We start from the raw sequence: 17500 nt of genomic DNA on the forward strand, positions 1-17500 counted from the left end.
CAGACTCACACTAGTGTGTCTCTGTGTGTCAGACTCACACTAGTGTGTCTCTGTGTGTCAGACTCACACTAGTGTGTCTCTGTGTCTCAGACTCACACTAGTGTGTCTCTGTGTGTCAGACTCACACTAGTGTGTCTCTGTGTCTCAGACTCACACTAGTGTGTCTCTGTGTCTCAGACTCACACTAGTGTGTCTCTGTGTGTCAGACTCACACTAGTGTGTCTCTGTGTGTCAGACTCACACTAGTGTACCTCCTCGTACTCCTGACCTCCTCATCTGTGTACTAGTACATCGTTAGGGAGTACTTTCTTGTACTCCTGACCTCCTCATCTGTGTACTAGTACATCGTTAGGGAGTACTTTCTTGTACTCCTGACCTCCTCATCTGTGTACTAGTACATCGTTAGGGAGTACTTTCTTGTACTCCTGACCTCCTCATCTGTGTACTAGTACATCGTTAGGGAGTACTTCCTCGTACTCCTGAGTGTAAATAAGTGTGTGTTGTAAAGATGTATTTTCAGAGGCGGGTTATGAATCAGCTGGTTAGCTTCTGTTGCTCCTCGCGGTGCGTTCAGGCGCTCCACGACGACTCGACCTTCAACCTGAAAACGTGGGCGTCGTTTCACCCGACGATTATTTTCCCGAGTTGAGGAGGGCGACCCTGAAGGCAACACGAGGTCCCGTTTCATTGTGTTTATTTACTTTGATTTGAAATGACCAAACTGTGTGGGATGGTTTTGAATATTAAAGGACCTTACACAAGGTTGTGTTGGACTCTGTGTGTGTGTGTGTGTGTGTGTGTGTGTGTGTGTGTACATGTTATACATGTTCTACACCTCAGAGGTACATGTTGTACTTTATACTGTACTACACCTCAGAGGTACATGTTGTACTTTATACTGTACTACACCTCAGAGGTACATGTTGTACTTTATACTGTACTACATCTCAGAGGTACATGTTGTACTTTATACTGTACTACATCTCAGAGGTACATGTTGTACTTTTTACTGTACTACACCTCAGAGGTACATGTTGTACTTTATACTGTACTACACCTCAGAGGTACATGTTGTACTTTATACTGTACTACATCTCAGAGGTACATGTACTTTTTACTGTACTACACCTCAGAGGTACATGTACTTTTTACTGTACTACATCTCAGAGGTACATGTTGTACTTTATACTGTACTACATCTCAGAGGTACATGTACTTTATACTGTTCTACACCTCAGAGGTACATGTTGTACTTTATACTGTACTACATCTCAGAGGTACATGTACTTTATACTGTTCTACACCTCAGAGGTACATGTTGTACTTTATACTGTACTACACCTCAGAGGTACATGTACTTTATACTGTTCTACACCTCAGAGGTACATATTGTACTTTATACTGTTCTACACCTCAGAGGTACATATTGTACTTTATACTGTTCTACACCTCAGAGGTACATATTGTACTTTATACTGTTCTACATCTCAGAGGTACATGTAGTACTTGTAAACTGATAATACTTTTACCAAAGTAAGGTTTTTAATTGTGTGGCATTAGTACTTTTACTGAAGTACAGGATCTGAGTACCTCGTCTCATAATGCATGAATATATTAATATGACGTTGTTATTATTCCGGTGACCTCGTGACCGCTGAATGAACGCCCCCTTGTTTACGTGACGTAGCCCCGCCCCCAGCCCGCGTGCTGCGAGCTCAGTCCCGGAGTCTCGCGACCAGCTCAGTCCCGGAGTCTCGCGACCAGCTCAGTCCCGGAGTCTCGCGACCAGCTCAGTCCCGGAGTCTCGCGACCAGCTCAGTCCCGGAGTCTCGCGACTAGCTCAGTCCCGGAGTCTCGCGACCAGCTCAGTCCCGGAGTCTCGCGACCAGCTCAGTCCCGGAGTCTCGCGACCAGCTCAGTCCCGGAGTCTCGCGACCAGCGCACCCGCTCCGTACCGAGCGGACCCAGACGGACCGAGCGGACCCAGACGGACCCAGACGGACCGAGCGGACCCAGACGGACCGAGCGGACCCAGACGGACCGAGCGGACGACGTCAACGAAAAGGAGCTCGTGCGGTGAGTAGCTGACGGCTCACGTTAACGGCCGCTGCGCGCGCTCGAGCCGACCGGTTATTGTTCCGGGGTCCTCGTGAGGCTGAGCTCCTATGGTCCTCGGTTACAGGTGTGTGTGTGTGTGCGTGTGTGTGCGCGCGCAAGATGGCACGTCTCTCCGTAGTAACGGTTGCTAAGCCTGAGCTGTCTGCCCATACTCATTAATTAGGCAGCGCGTGTGTTGATGTGTGGGCGGTCAGTACACTCAGTTCAGCTGCATGGAAACAACCAGCTTATTATTACATTCATCATTTCCTATTGAATTTGAAGAATATATATATTATTATAATTTGTTGTAATTATAATGTATATTTAAATAATTACTTATTATATATATATATATCCATCCATTTTCAATACCGCTTATCCTCATTAGGGTCGCGGGGGTGCTGGAGCCTATCCCAGCTGACATAGGGCGAAGGCAGGGGACACCCTGGACATATATATATATATATATATATATATATATATATATATATATATATATATATATATATATATATATATATATATATTCTATTGCATTTGAGGTTCTTTTGATTCAATGAATTTGATAGAAAATGATCTATCAATACAAAAAAGTATCGACATGTTCAATAATGGGCTGCACGTAGCAAGAGGGGCTCGGATCCACCTTCTGTGGGGTTTAGTTTGCATGTTCCCCCCGTCTATATATGTGCCTCTCAGGAGACCTGTCCAGGTGAGACCTGTCCAGGTGAACTCTGTCCAGGTGAGACCTGTCCAGGTGAACAGGAGACTGAATAATATAAAATATGAAACCACACTTTAACATCCGTATCTGAGTCTGATTATAATCATGTGTTGTTTCTACAGAACAGATTGTATCCAGGTCTGTGTTCACTGTTACCCAACCTGTCCACCCCCACACACCACACACACACACACACACACACACACACACACACACACACCACACACCACACACCACACACCACACGCACACACGCACACACCACACACCACACACCACACACATACACCACACACACACACACCACAAACGCACCACAAACACCCACACGCACACCACACACACACGCACACACACACCACAAACGCACCACACACACACACACCCACACAAACACACACACCACAAACACACACATACACCACACACACACAGAGAGATCACTGGCTGTTTCCATTAGATTCACACAGTTAGAAACAGGTGGACAACCAGGAAAAGAAAACGTTGTGGAAAAAACCCTTCAGTGGAATAACCCTAAAGCATCCCCCAGATTGAGACCAACAACTAATGTTTACAATGTTTACTGAGGGAATAAATCAAGAGAAGTCATTTATATAGACTTCTATACAACCAGAGGAGTCGCCCCCTGTTGGTCAGGAGAGAGAATGCAGCTTTAACACATGAAGCATAGACTGCTATACAACCAGAGGAGTCGCCCCCTGGTGGTCAGGAGAGAGAATGCAGCTTTAACACATGAAGCATAGACTTCTATACAACCAGAGGAGTCGCCCCCTGGTGGTCAGGAGAGAGAATGCAACTTTAACACATGAAGCATATACTTCTATACAACCAGAGGAGTCGCCCCCTGGTGGTCAGGAGAGAGAATGCAGCTTTAACACATGAAGCATAGACTTCTATACAACCAGAGGAGTCACCCCCTGGTGGTCAGGAGAGAGAATGCAGCTTTAACACATGAAGCATAGACTTCTATACAACCAGAGGAGTCGCCCCCTGGTGGTCAGGAGAGAGAATGCAGCTTTAACGCATGAAGCATAGACTTCTATACAACCAGAGGAGTGTAACACCCGTCTCTATGTACTCATGTCTCTGGAAGGGTCTTCAGACAGTAAGCGGTCCTATGATGGAGGAGCTTCACGACGTCCAGCTGACGGAGATCAAACCTCTCCTGACAGGACAGGTGAGGTGGTTACCTTCAGTACACTGACTTCAGATCAGATCCTGGATACTTTAATGAATTACTTTCATCACGCTAGCGATTAAAGATTGTCTCTGTCTCTTCAGAACGGGAGGAATCTCCAGGACTTTGACTGCCAGGTGAGTTCAACACACCTTTCCTCCTCCTGTGAATTAGACTTTTCATCAGCTTAGAATTTAGAAAAACGGCTTTATTAGTGCCATGTGTTTTTCAATATTGGAATATGAGATATGTAATAGTAATGTGTTGTTATCTTATATAAGATCTAAAAAACCTGGTCACCTAAAAGAATAAATGAGTTTAAGCTATATTTATAATATACCAAACACAGCAGGCCCTCCGAGCCCAGCTCCTTGTGTCAGTGTGATGGTGTTATTGAGTGAACTCAAGGTCACTCAATCACACCAGCAGCTCTCCTCTGTTTGAAGAGAGCTTAAAGTATTGCATTCATTTAGACTAACGGAAGCGTGTCCTGTCTCGGACAGATTTTAGCTAACATTTGAATAAAATGTCACTTAAAATATTGATAAAAATGATCGCATCAGGTTTTCAGCTGATTTAATGGTGTTAAACTAAGCTTTAACTTCTTACCTTTCGAGCTAAATGTGGTTTTAATTATTTGAGTTAGCTTTGCCTTTACTAGAGCCAGTAAAAGGACGCTAACGCCGGTAAACTAGCCGTGCGCTGGGCTTGTCAAGATCCAGCCTAACTTCTATCGTCGTAGTAAACACACGGCGCTTCTGGTTTTTCGGGGATATTAACTTGTTACAGGGTCACCAAAATGCTGTCAACATATCCGGGACCGTAGTTCTGTCCTTCACAATAAGATATCACGCTTCAACAACTCCAAACTATGCAATAAAAGCTCCGTAGTTTCCATTTGAGTCTATACCACCACCTGCTGGATGTTTTGTTAAACTCTTCTCATGTCAGTCAGTTGAAAAACACCAGCTCATGCATGAAATTTAACAAGTATGCACACACACACACCTTGTATATAACAATTACTATCAACACAGTGCAGAGTTAGTTATATTACAACTAAAAGCACAAGTATTCATGATTGAAAAGCTACATTGTTAAAGCAAAAGACAAATGACTTGTGCAAATCTTTGAAAAGATGATAAATAAAAGAGACAAAAACAAAATTAATCAGGACACAAATAACATTCAAAATAATCCTCCTCATCCAGCTCCTCGTCCCTCTGTCACACTGGACCCACGACACCCTCCCTCGGAGCTCTCAGGGGGGTCGGCTTCCCTGCACCGGCCACACTCCCAAACTGTCTCCATGTCTTCAGGAGTGTGACCTATTCACAGAATTAAAAAAAATGATCAGATTTTCATGGGTTGGCATACAAAGAAAGTTAACATTAAGTAGACTACCGGTGGATGTCGTGGGTCCACAGACGAGGAGCTGGATGATGAGCTCTCTGCAGTTTGGGACGCTGTATGAATAACAGAAAAATAATAACCATGTTTTGTTTAGTCTTCATCATGACTAATGTCACCACCATGTTATAATATTGTTTTTCCAGGTTACATAAAGCATTTACAGTGAGAGGGAGAGGAAGGTCTTTGGAGGCCACGTCCCGATGCCGATGTTGAAGGCTCTAAAATAATAATCATATTTTATTATAACAATACTAAAATACATACTGCATTCAGATTTATGTGTGAATCCAAATGCGAAATAAGTGTGCGCTGACCAGGAGACGGGGGAAGGTGGCGTGTCCCTCAGCAGGCAGCCGGGGACCGTGGGAGGCACAAGAGGGGACGGAGCGGGATGAGGGATGGAAAGTCCGGAGCTGGTGGCCGAGGTAGCCCCGAGGGACACTGGTCTTCTGCAGCTGGGGCCGGAGCCGCCAGACGGGGTAGAGGAAGTGGCTGCCGGGCCGGTGTTTTCGGCCCGCTGCTGCTCTCTGGCCTTTCTGACCAGAGCTTGAGCCTCCCTCCTCAAAGCTCGGTCCTCCGCTTCCTCAATCACATCAGACATCTCCTGGGCGGTCAGTAACCTGGCCTTGGTGACGTTCCTCCTGACCTTACCGGTGTGGCGGTTAGAATTGATTTCGGCCAGGAGGTGGGCCAGGTCAAGTGAAATCCGGCCTGATGTCACCAGGGGATGGGTGGTGTAAGGATTGGGATTGGGAGGGGGAGGAGAGGTAGGTGGAGGTTGGTTCTGGGGATAGGGTATAGGGGGTTCAAAAGATTGGGAAAAGGGTCTGGGGAAAGGGGATGTTGGGAGGGAAGGGCGACATCAGGCCCAGCCCAGGAAGATGCTGATGGGGTTGGCGGAGGAGGTGAGGAGGGCACACACCCGTGACCAGTCAATGGCCATTGGGTCCAGAGGGTAGAGGCCACACCTCCTGAACCCAGCCACCACCACTCTCCGATCCTTCACCGTCTGGTAGGAGTCTCTTAGGACCCTTGAAAACTCCTTCTTAGTTTCTAAGAAGGAGTGGCTCACTGCCGACAGATCTCCTGTAACACCAGAGAAATCTGCCTTCAAGGGTCCAAAGAAACTCTCATCCAAAGGCTGAAGGATGTGAGACGAATGAGGTGGCAGGCACAAAAGAATGACCCCCTCCCTCTGTGCCGCCCGGACCAGCTCTGGATCCAGGTGGGACTGATGTCCATCCATTAAGAGCAGCAGCGGGCGCTCCTTCATAGCGAACTTCAAGAAGTGCCCGACAAACCACTTCCTAAACAGCTCACTGTCAATGTACCCTGCTGGCGACTTCCCGTAGAGGGCATCGGGAACCCCTTCCTTGTTATGGGGGCCCCCTGGATATCCCCCCTTGTAGATGATGAAAGGGGGGGCATCCTCCCCAGCCGCGTTGAGGCAGGCCAGGACGGTGATGTGGTCCCTGGTTCCTTGGGCCTGCCTGTAACCATGTTTAGTCCCCCGGGGCACGATGACCTTCCTTCTGGAGGAGTCCAGCTGAAACCCCGTCTCGTCACAGTTGTATACTTGACGGGGTTTCTCCCTCAACCCGTGCTCCTCCAGGCTGGTGGTGAGGAGCCTAAAGTACTCCTCTATTGGCCCCCTCTTGGCACAGGATGCCCTCCCACGGTCAATGATGTCTGGGGTCCGAGCGGTAAGGCGATGGTGGTGCCGCTCCCGGAAGTTAATCCACCACGTCTGGTCAAGCACGGTCCTGGGTGCTGCCTGATGGCGCTCATTGTAAATGGCCAGATGGTGGGCCAGGACCTGAGGCTTCGTCAGTGGAAACCCATAACTGGCAGAGTACAAGCAGTACTCCACCAGGGAATCCTCATCTTCAGGGGTGAGGAGTGTCCTCTGACCCAGGACTCCCTTCCACTGACTCGGTCACTCAGGCTGCTGGGCTGCCTGCTTTCACCTCCTGTAGGCCTGCATCATGGCCTCCTGGGACCACTTCCTTGTCTTCCTCTTCCGGATTTGCCGGATGTTTGGCATCTTCAAAAAAACATTTTTTTGGCAGTCAGAAATTAGCGGATCAGGGCCATGTATAGACACATGCATATTTACCACATGCATATACATATATATATTTACCTTAAACTATTGCAGATTTAATAGATTTTTCTATATCCATCTTTTCTTTTCTTGGTCCTCCTGTAAAGGAAAACACTCACACAGACACACGTTGCCTATCTTTCTCTTGTTTCTTTCTCCTCTTTTCTCCTTCTTCCTATCTTTCTCTTGTTTCTTTCTCCTCTTTTCTCCTTCCTCCTATCTTTCTCTTGTTTCTTTCTCCTCTTTTCTCCTTCCTCCTATCTTTCTCTTGTTTCTTTCTCCTCTTTTCTCCTTCTTCCTATCTTTCTCTTGTTTCTTTCTCCTCTTTTCTCCTTCCTCCTATCTTTCTCTTGTTTCTTTCTACTCTTTTCTCCTTCTTCCTATCTTTCTTTCCTCCTTCCTATCTTTCTCTTTCTACTCTTTTCTCCCTTTTCCTATCTTTCTCTTCTGTTTCTTTCTACTCTTTTCTGCTTCCTCTTTTCTCTTCCTTCGCTCTATATATACTTGGTTATTATGTCTGCCTTTGTGTTTTTAGAGCTTTAAACCAACAGCTCCTTTATGATGCTGCGATTATGTGTTCGTTTTTCCCACTGACACAACAGTCTGTCACACATGATGGCATATTTTTATTGGCTACGGTAAAGCTAGCGACAAAATGGATTCATATGCTAGCTCATATTAGCAGTACGATGAAAATACAGAAATACTTTTTAAGAGTAAAGATCGGCGCCCGAGTGTTCTTATGCTTTCTCTTATTAACGTAACTTTCCTGTATTATTTAGACATGTAAACGTCCATATATGTTAATGAAATTTGACACGTAGATTCTTTGATATGTATAAAATAATTCCACTTACACTTTAATCGCGATCGCCGAAGAAAAATGCCGTGAAGAAGACCCCAAATGCGTCACGTCGGTTTAGGCCGAATCAGGCTGGTTGTTCAGAAGACGTCCCGTTAACAGTGACCCGTTGACACCAGCAGAATAACGTGCTGCTCAGTTTGACGACGCATGGGTTATTCCTTCATTAATAATGCAGCTTTATGTAGAAATATTGAAGAGGAAGAAGCTCTGAAACATCACGTTGAGGTTATTGTGACCGCCGTGACACACACACACACACACACACACACACACACACACACACACACACACACACACACACACACACACACACACACACACACACACACACACACACACACACACACACACACACACATATTGATCATTAGACTGACGTCAATACAGCAGGTCAGTTTGTAACAATGCCTCCGATTAATAGTTATTTAAAAATAGAGCACAGAGCACCAGCTTCTCTGTCTGCTCCTCTAAATATTGTGTGTGTGTGTATATGTATGTATGTATATGTATGTATATATATAAATGCATTAAAAAAGAAAAAGTGAAATCTCACCTGGTCATATTATTCAGACTCTTTGCTGTGACTCATATTGAACTCCCATGCGGTCCATTTCTTCTGATCCTCCTTGAGATGGTTCCACTCCTTCATTGGAGTCCAGCTGTGTTTAATTAAACTGATTGGACTTGATTAGGAAAGACACACACCTGTTTATAGAAGACCTTACAGCTCACATTGCATGGCAGAGCCAATGAGAACCATGAGGTCCAAGGAACAAGGAGCTCAGAGACAGAATGGTGCCACAGATCTGGAGGTTCCTCAGAGCACAGTGGCCTCCACAATCCTTGAATGGAGGCCGTTTGGGACGACCAGAACTCCTCCTAGACCTGGCCGTCCAGCCAAACTGAGGTAAAGAAGAACCCTAAGATCACTGTCTGAGCTCCAGAGAGGCAGTAGGGAGATGGGAGAACGTTCCACACAGTCTCACTGCAGCCCTCCACCAGACAGGCTTCATGGCAGACCCACGAAGCCTCTCCTCAGGGCAGATGAAGCCCACATGAAGGACTCCCAGACGATGAGGAATGATCTGGTCTGATGAGACAAGATTGAACTTGTTGGCGTTCCTTCTAAGCGGTATGTGTGGAGAGAACCAGGCTCTGTTCATCAGCTGCCCAATACAACCCCAACAGACACCTGGTGGTGGCAGCATCCTGCTATGGGGACAGGGCGACTGGTTGCAATTGAAGGAAAGATGAATGTGGCCAAGAGATCTCCTGGAAGAAGACCTCTTCCAGAGCGCTCTGGACCTCAGACCGGGCCGAAGGTTCACCTTCCAACAAGACGATGACCCGAAGCACACGGCTAACATGACAAAGGAGTGGCTTCAGAACAACTCTGATCATGTGGCCCAGCCAGACCTAAACCCAGTGGAGCATCTCTGGAGAGACCTGGAGATGTCTGTCCACCAACGTTCACCATCCAACCTGAGGGAGAGGGGGAGGAGCCCCAAATCCAGGTGTGGAACACGTGTTGCATCATTCCCAAGAAGACTCATGGAGCTCAAAAGGGTCTGAATACTTAGGACCTGGTGATAGTTCAGCTTTTCTTCTTTAATAAATTTGCAAACATTTCTGTTTGTTTCTGTCGATGTGGTGCTGAGTACATTAATGAGAAATAAAATGAACTTTTTAGATTTGAGCAAATGGCTGCAATGAAACAAAGAGTGAAACATTTAAAGGGGTCTGAATACTTTCCATACACACTCGTTCGTTCGTGTGTGTGTGTGTGTGTGTTTATTAAGTTTAGGTACTAATGTTTGTTATCACAGTCTCATCTTCCCACATAAACAAAAGACTTTCTCCCACTTTCCCTTTTTGTTGTATGCTGAATAACGTGCACTATTTTTTAGCCGTTAGCCTCCTTATTGCCTAGCAACATGTTCAAAGACACATTTAAAAAAAAGGGCACCGGAGACTTTTTGTTTTTGCAGTTTTAGTTTCAGTTGGTGTTCAACCGAACATGAAGGCAGCTTTAACACAGCTGTAGCTGGTGATAATGATCATCCATCCATCCATTATCAGCTCTTATCCGGGGTCGGGTCGCGGTGGCAGCAGGTTCAGCAGGCCGACCCAGGCTTCCCTCTCACCCGCAGCACTTTCCAGCTCATTCTGGGGGATCCCGAGGCGTTCCAAGGCCAGCCGGGAGATATAATCCCTCCAGCGTGTCCTCGGTCTTCCCCGGGGCCTCCTACCAGTTGGACGTGCCCGGAAAACCTCTAATGGGAGACGTCCAGGAGGCATCCTGACTAGATGAACCACCTCAGCTGACTCCTTTGGACACGAAGGAGCAGCGACTCGACTCCAAGCTCCCCCCTGATGTCCGAGCTCCTTACCCTATCTCTAAGGCTGAGTCCTAAGGAGGAAACTCATCTCCTTACCCTATATCTAAGGCTGAGCCCTAAGGAGGAAACTCATCTCCTTACCCTATCTCTAAGACTGAGCCCTAAGGAGGAAACTCATCTCCTTACCCTATATCTAAGGCTGAGCCCTAAGGAGGAAACTCATCTCCTTACCCTATCTCTAAGGCTGAGCCCTAAGGAGGAAACTCATCTCCTTACCCTATCTCTAAGGATGAGCCCTAAGGAGGAAACTCATCTCCTTACCCTATCTCTAAGGCTGAGCCCTAAGGAGGAAACTCATCTCCTTACCCTATCTCTAAGGATGAGTCCTACAGAGGAAACTCATCTCCTTACCCTATCTCTAAGGCTGAGTCCTACAGAGGAAACTCATCTCCTTACCCTATCTCTAAGGATGAGCCCTAAGGAGGAAACTCATCTCCTTACCCTATCTCTAAGGCTGAGCCCTAAGGAGGAAACTCATCTCCTTACCCTATCTCTAAGGCTGAGCCCTAAGGAGGAAACTCATCTCCTTACCCTATCTCTAAGACTGAGCCCTACAGAGGAAACTCATCTCCTTACCCTATCTCTAAGGCTGAGCCCTAAGGAGGAAACTCATCTCCTTACCCTATCTCTAAGGCTGAGCCCTAAGGAGGAAACTCATCTCCTTACCCTATCTCTAAGACTGAGCCCTAAGGAGGAAACTCATCTCCTTACCCTATCTCTAAGGCTGAGTCCTACAGAGGAAACTCTTCTCCTTACCCTATCTCTAAGACTGAGCCCTAAGGAGGAAACTCATCTCCTTACCCTATCTCTAAGGCTGAGCCCTAAGGAGGAAACTCATCTCCTTACCCTATCTCTAAGGCTGAGTCATACAGAGGAAACTCATCTCCTTACCCTATCTCTAAGGCTGAGTCCTAAGGAGGAAACTCATCTCCTTACCCTATCTCTAAGGCTGAGCCCTAAGGAGGAAACTCATCTCCTTACCCTATCTCTAAGACTGAGCCCTAAGGAGGAAACTCATCTCCTTACCCTATCTCTAAGGCTGAGCCCTAAGGAGGAAACTCATCTCCTTACCCTATCTCTAAGACTGAGCCCTAAGGAGGAAACTCATCTCCTTACCCTATCTCTAAGGCTGAGCCCTAAGGAGGAAACTCATCTCCTTACCCTATCTCTAAGGCTGAGCCCGGCCACCCTACGGAGGAAGCTCATTTCGGCCGCTTGTATTAAACGACTGAAACAAGACAAACGTGGAGAGAAGACTGTAAATAAATAAAATAAAACGGAATAAGTTGATGAAAACATCATAAACATTATTATTAAACAGTATCTTGTAATATCTTTTCTGAAGATTTGTCACTTTTTCACAGATTTATTTTTACTTTAATCTGTTGTTTCCCTATTATTAATTAATATTGCCTTCTATCCCCCGGCTCTTTATAAATGGGTTTAATTCATTTAAATACAAATAAATACATTTTAATAATTTAATTTGATTTAAATGTATTATTACAATATACATTGATGGAACAGGAGAAAAACATAAAAAACCAAGAAGAAGAAGGAGAAGAATAAGAATAAGGAGGAGGAGGAGAGAAGGAAAAGAAGAGGAGGAGAAGGAGGAGGAGAAGAAGGAGCAGGAGCAGGCTGAGTACACCTCAAGGCGTTCCTCCTCTCAGCCAATGGCTGCAGAGATTAACTTCTCTTAATTAAAGGACAGCTGACCTCAATCTTTTTCTTCGGCCTCTGCTGACCTCCTTCATATCTCCTCTCTCGGTCTACGAAACCTTTCCTCCTCCTCCTCCTCCTCCTCCTCCTCCTCCTCCTCTCAGGATGTCTGACTCTCTGGATTTGCACCAGATCTCCTGTTCTTTAGGAGTCGGGGTGGTGAGTTAGCCGTTAGCTCGTTGGTTAGCCGTTAGCTCGTTGGTTAGCCGGCTCACTGTTGGGCTTCAGAGACGCTCCATGTCTCCATGAAGCAGATTAACAAACCAACGTGGTTTATTGTCACTTTTTTTCTTTTCCACCAATTTAAAGATATTTTAGGAAAGAGAAGGAAAATAAAGTTCAACGGAGCAAACTGGGGAATGTGTTTTCTTTCTGTCTAAATGTCCATGTTCCCAATCAGGAGCTCTTTTCTCCACTTATTCAGACTGCACATGAATGCACCGTCACTACACGGCCTCTGATTGGTCATATTTATAATCATATAAACAATGACGATGTGGTGCATTCAAGTGTCTATGGAAAAACGAACTGGTGTTCTTCAACATGTTGTGTCTGTCCGTTTACAGCTGTTGTGTGACGGGATGTTGTTTATCTGATGTTGTTGTTGTTGTGTTCAGGAGCATGACGTGGAGACGGCCCACGGCGTGCTGCACGTCACCATGAGGGGAGTTGCTAGGGGCAACCGACCGACAATCCTCACCTACCACGACATCGGACTCAACCGTGAGTAAACGACATCGACACCGCCGAGTCACCGGACTGAGACCTGGGCCCTGATCCTCGTACGTGGCTCAACTAAGTCCTGTTAGCCAGCTTGAATTAACCTGGTGATTGAAATCAGGCTATCCCGGTTTCTCAAAGGCTGATCCGCTCAAACCATCTTGTTAAACCAGACTTCAATTCAATTCAGTTTATTTTGTATAGCCCAATATCACAAACTCCCCTCAGAGGGCTTTACAATCTGTACACGTACAACATCCCTGACCTTTGACCTCACATCGGATCAGGAAAAACTCCCCAAAAATAACCTTTGACGGGGAAAAAAGTGAAGAAACCTTCAGGAGACCAACAGAGGAGGATCCCTCTCCCCGGATGGACAGATGAATAGATGTCATGTGACCAGATGAACAGAGTTACAGAGTTACATAAACACATTACATGAATATGACAATGTATGAATGGAACTCCAATCCATGAAACAGAAGGAGGTAGAGAGGAGGGGGGGCGGGGCATCAGCAGGGCCAATGGGAGGCCGGCTCACCAGCATCAGACACCTCCAGGTCCAATGGACCCTATGAGACGTGAAGTCACAACGACTCCGGGGAGGAAGCAGAGTTAATAAGGTGCAATGGAGAGATGTAAATTCATCCATAAGGAGAGAGAGAAGAGGAGAGAGGTGCTCAGTGTATCCTAAAACATCCCCCAGCAGCCTATAAGCCTATAGCAGCATATCAAGGGGCTGGACCAGGGCAAACCTGATTCATAAAATGCAATCCTTGAGATTTGCTTAACGTGGGAGTTAAAGGACAAGTCTCGATCAAAGATAACTAGAGATTCTTCACAGTGGTGTTGGATGTCAGGGCAATGCCATCTACAGAAACCACATCACCAGATAATTGATCTCTGAGGTGTTCAGGGCCAGTAAAATAACTTCAGTTTTGTCTGAGTTTAACATCAGGAAGTTGCAGGTCATCCATGTTTTTATGTCTTTAAGACATTCTTGAATTTTAGCGAGCTGGTTGGTCTCCTCTGGTTTGATCGATAGATATAATTGAGTATCATCTGCATAGCAATGAAAGTTTATGCAGTGTTTCCTGATAATATTGCCCAAAGGAAGCATATATAAGGTAAATAAAATTGGTCCAAGCACAGAACCTTGTGGAACTCCGTGATTAACGTTGGTGGTCATTGAGGCTTCATCGTTTACAAATACAAATTGAGATCGATCTGATAAATAGGATTTAAACCAACTTAGTGCGGTACCTGAAATGCCAATCGACTGATCCAGTCTCTGTAATAGGATGTCATGATCAATGGTGTCGAACGCAGCACTAAGGTCTAACAAGACCAGTACGGAGATGAGTCCTTTATCAGCACTAAGGTCTAACAAGACCAGTACAGAGATGAGTCCTTTATCAGCACTAAGGTCTAACAAGACCAGTACAGAGATGAGTCCTTTATCAGCACTAAGGTCTAACAAGACCAGTACAGAGATGAGTCCTTTATCAGCACTAAGGTCTAACAAGACCAGTACAGAGAGTCCTTTATCAGCACTAAGGTCTAATGAGACCAGTACAGAGATGAGTCCTTTATCAGCACTAAGGTCTAACAAGACCAGTACGGAGATGAGTCCTTTATCAGCACTAAGGTCTAACAAGACCAGTACAGAGATGAGTCCTTTATCAGCATTAAGGTCTAACAAGACCAGTACGGAGATGAGTCCTTTATCAGCACTAAGGTCTAACAAGACCAGTACAGAGATGAGTCCTTTATCAGCATTAAGGTCTAATAAGACCAGTACAGAGATGATTCCTTTATCAGCACTAAGGTCTAACAAGACCAGTACAGAGATGAGTCCTTTATCAGCACTGAGGTCTAATAAGACCAGTACAGAGATGAGTCCTTTATCAGCACTGAGGTCTAATAAGACCAGTACAGAGATGAGTCCTTTATCAGCACTAAGGTCTAACAAAACCAGTACAGAGATGAGTCCTTTATCAGCACTAAGGTCTAACAAGACCAGTACAGAGATGAGTCCTTTATCAGCACTAAGGTCTAACAAGACCAGTACAGAGATGAGTCCTTTATCAGCACTAAGGTCTAACAAGACCAGTACAGAAATGAGTCCTTTATCAGCACTAAGGTCTAACAAGACCAGTACAGAGATGAGTCCTTTATCAGCACTAAGGTCTAACAAGACCAGTACAGAGATGAGTCCTTTATCAGCACTGAGGTCTAATAAGACCAGTACAGAGATGAGTCCTTTATCAGCACTAAGGTCTAACAAGACCAGTACAGAGATGAGTCCTTTATCAGCACTGAGGTCTAACAAGACCAGTACAGAGATGAGTCCTTTATCAGCACTGAGGTCTAATAAGACCAGTACAGAGATGAGTCCTTTATCAGCACTGAGGTCTAATAAGACCAGTACAGAGATGAGTCCTTTATCAGCACTGAGGTCTAACAAGACCAGTACAGAGATGAGTCCTTTATCAGCACTAAGGTCTAACAAGACCAGTACAGAGATGAGTCCTTTATCAGCACTAAGGTCTAACAAGACCAGTACAGAGATGAGTCCTTTATCAGCACTAAGGTCTAACAAGACCAGTACGGAGATGAGTCCTTTATCAGCACTGAGGTCTAATAAGACCAGTACAGAGATGAGTCCTACTTTCTCAAGGATCTTAGAGAGGAAGGGAAGGTTAGAGATCGGTCTGTAGTTAGCCAACACCTCTGGATCAAGAGTGGTCTTCTTCAGGAGAGGTTTAATTCCAGCTACTTTGAAGGAATGTGGTACATGCCCTGTTAACAAAGACACATTAACAATATCCAGCAGAGAGATGCCAATTAAAGGCAACACGTCTTTAAGCAGGCTCGTTGGGATGGGGTCTAAGAGACAGGTAGACGGTTTAGAAGTAGAAACCGTTGAGGATAATTGGTCTAGGTTAATGGGAGAAAAGCTATCCAAATATACACCAGGGCATACAGACGTTTCCAAGGCCACTCCTCTTGATGACAGATCGGCAGTAGTTGAGGGCAAGAGATCATCAATCTTGCCTCTAATAGTTCAAATCTTTTCATTGAAGAAGTTCATGAAGTCATTACTACTGAGGTCTATAGGAATACACGGCTCCACAGAGCTGTGACTCTCTGTCAGCCTGGCTACAGTGCTAAAGAGAACCCTGGGGTTGTTCTTATTTTTCTCTATTACTGATGAGTAATAGGCTGCTCTGGCATTACGGAGAGCCTTTTTATATGTTTTAAGACTATCTCTCCAAACTAAGCGTGATTCTTCCAGATTGGTGGAACGCCATATGCTTTAAAGCTTTGGTGAAGTTGGCTTTAGTTTTTGGGTCTGAGGGTTCTACCAGGGAGCAAACCTCCTTTGCCTCAAGTCTTCTTCTTCAGGGGGGCTTTCAAGTCTAGTGTCATTCTCATCCGCTGTAGGCAAACAAACTCTGCTCATTCATCCTCGTTTCTGACCTCAAACTGTTCTGTGCAGAAATGTCACGACATAAAGGTGTCGACTCACATTTTTACCTTTTCTTTACTTATTTTTTTAAAACACTTTTGTGTGTGTGTGTAGATAAGTCTTGTTTCAACAGCCTGTTTAACTACGAGGACATGCTGGAAGTGACGCAGCATTTCTCAGTTCTGCACGTTGATGCTCCGGGACAGCAGGAGAACGCTCCTGCGTTCCCCACCGGGTAACACACACACACACACACACACACACACACACACACACACACACACACACACACACACACACAGACAGACAGACAGAGACACACACACACACACACACAGACAGACACACACCACACACACACACACACACACACAGACAGACAGACAGAGACACACACACACACACACACAGACAGACACACACCACACACACAGCTGTTCCTCAGCTTCTGACGTAGTGTGTGTGTGTGTGTGTGTGTGTGTGTGTGTGTGTGTGTGTGTGTGTGTGTGTGTGTGTGTGTGTGTGTGTGTGTGTGTGTGTGTGTGTGTGTGTGTGTGTGTGTACAGGTACCAGTACCCCACCATGGATGAGCTGGCTGAGATGCTGCCGTCTGTCCTGAAACAGCTTCAGTGAGTCTGTGGTCTTCTTTGTGATGCATGCTGGGTAATTTAGCAGGCGCAGACCCTGAACGGTGTGTGTGTCTTCAGGGTGAAGAGTGTGATTGGTATCGGCGTGGGAGCTGGAGCTTATGTTCTCACCAAACTGGCGGTGAGTATCAACCGA

At 45.7% G+C, this 17500-nt stretch overlaps 2 protein-coding genes across 4 annotated transcripts in view; one reads left to right on the plus strand and one right to left on the minus strand.

Moving 5' to 3' along the window:
* Positions 1-1673: 1673 nt before the first annotated feature.
* LOC117733053 (protein NDRG3-like) overlaps positions 1674-17500 on the plus strand; it is an 18783-nt gene continuing 2956 nt past the window's right edge. Inside the window, exons 1-7 of one of the 2 annotated variants that reach the window (XM_034536387.1) lie at positions 1674-2076; positions 3939-4022; positions 4127-4159; positions 13143-13248; positions 16832-16952; positions 17284-17346; positions 17425-17485. In XM_034536387.1, the coding sequence (XP_034392278.1) occupies positions 3963-4022; positions 4127-4159; positions 13143-13248; positions 16832-16952; positions 17284-17346; positions 17425-17485 (444 nt within the window). In that variant the 5' untranslated portion in view covers positions 1674-2076; positions 3939-3962. Of the gene's footprint in view, positions 2077-3837; positions 4023-4126; positions 4160-13142; positions 13249-16831; positions 16953-17283; positions 17347-17424; positions 17486-17500 lie in introns of those variants that run through there. The other variant, XM_034536386.1, reaches the window with a different exon arrangement.
* On the minus strand, positions 5067-7677 carry LOC117733072. Of its 2 annotated transcripts, XM_034536419.1 has the most exons (4): positions 7579-7677; positions 5597-7479; positions 5427-5488; positions 5067-5350 (listed from the first exon to the last, which is right to left on the minus strand). In XM_034536419.1, the coding sequence occupies exons 2-4, from the start codon at positions 6034-6036 to the stop codon at positions 5226-5228; spliced, it is 627 nt and encodes a 208-aa protein (XP_034392310.1). In that variant the 5' UTR covers positions 6037-7479; positions 7579-7677; the 3' UTR covers positions 5067-5225. The 2 variants fall into 2 exon arrangements, with proteins under 2 accessions (XP_034392310.1, XP_034392309.1); XM_034536418.1 differs by having other exon boundaries at positions 5597-7677.

Source organism: Cyclopterus lumpus, chromosome 7, assembly GCF_009769545.1.
Source record: "Cyclopterus lumpus isolate fCycLum1 chromosome 7, fCycLum1.pri, whole genome shotgun sequence".
NCBI lineage: Eukaryota > Metazoa > Chordata > Actinopteri > Perciformes > Cyclopteridae > Cyclopterus > Cyclopterus lumpus.

Coding starts and splice junctions, on each gene's coding strand:
- LOC117733072 (XM_034536419.1), bottom strand. CDS start 6,036: ATGTCTGATGTGATTGAGGAAGCGGAGGACCGAGCTTTGAGGAGGGAG. Junction 5,489..5,596: donor ACCTTCCTCTCCCTCTCACT/GTAAATGCTTTA, acceptor TTATTCATACAG/CGTCCCAAACTGCAGAGAGC. Junction 5,351..5,426: donor TGGACCCACGACATCCACCG/GTAGTCTACTTA, acceptor TTCTGTGAATAG/GTCACACTCCTGAAGACATG.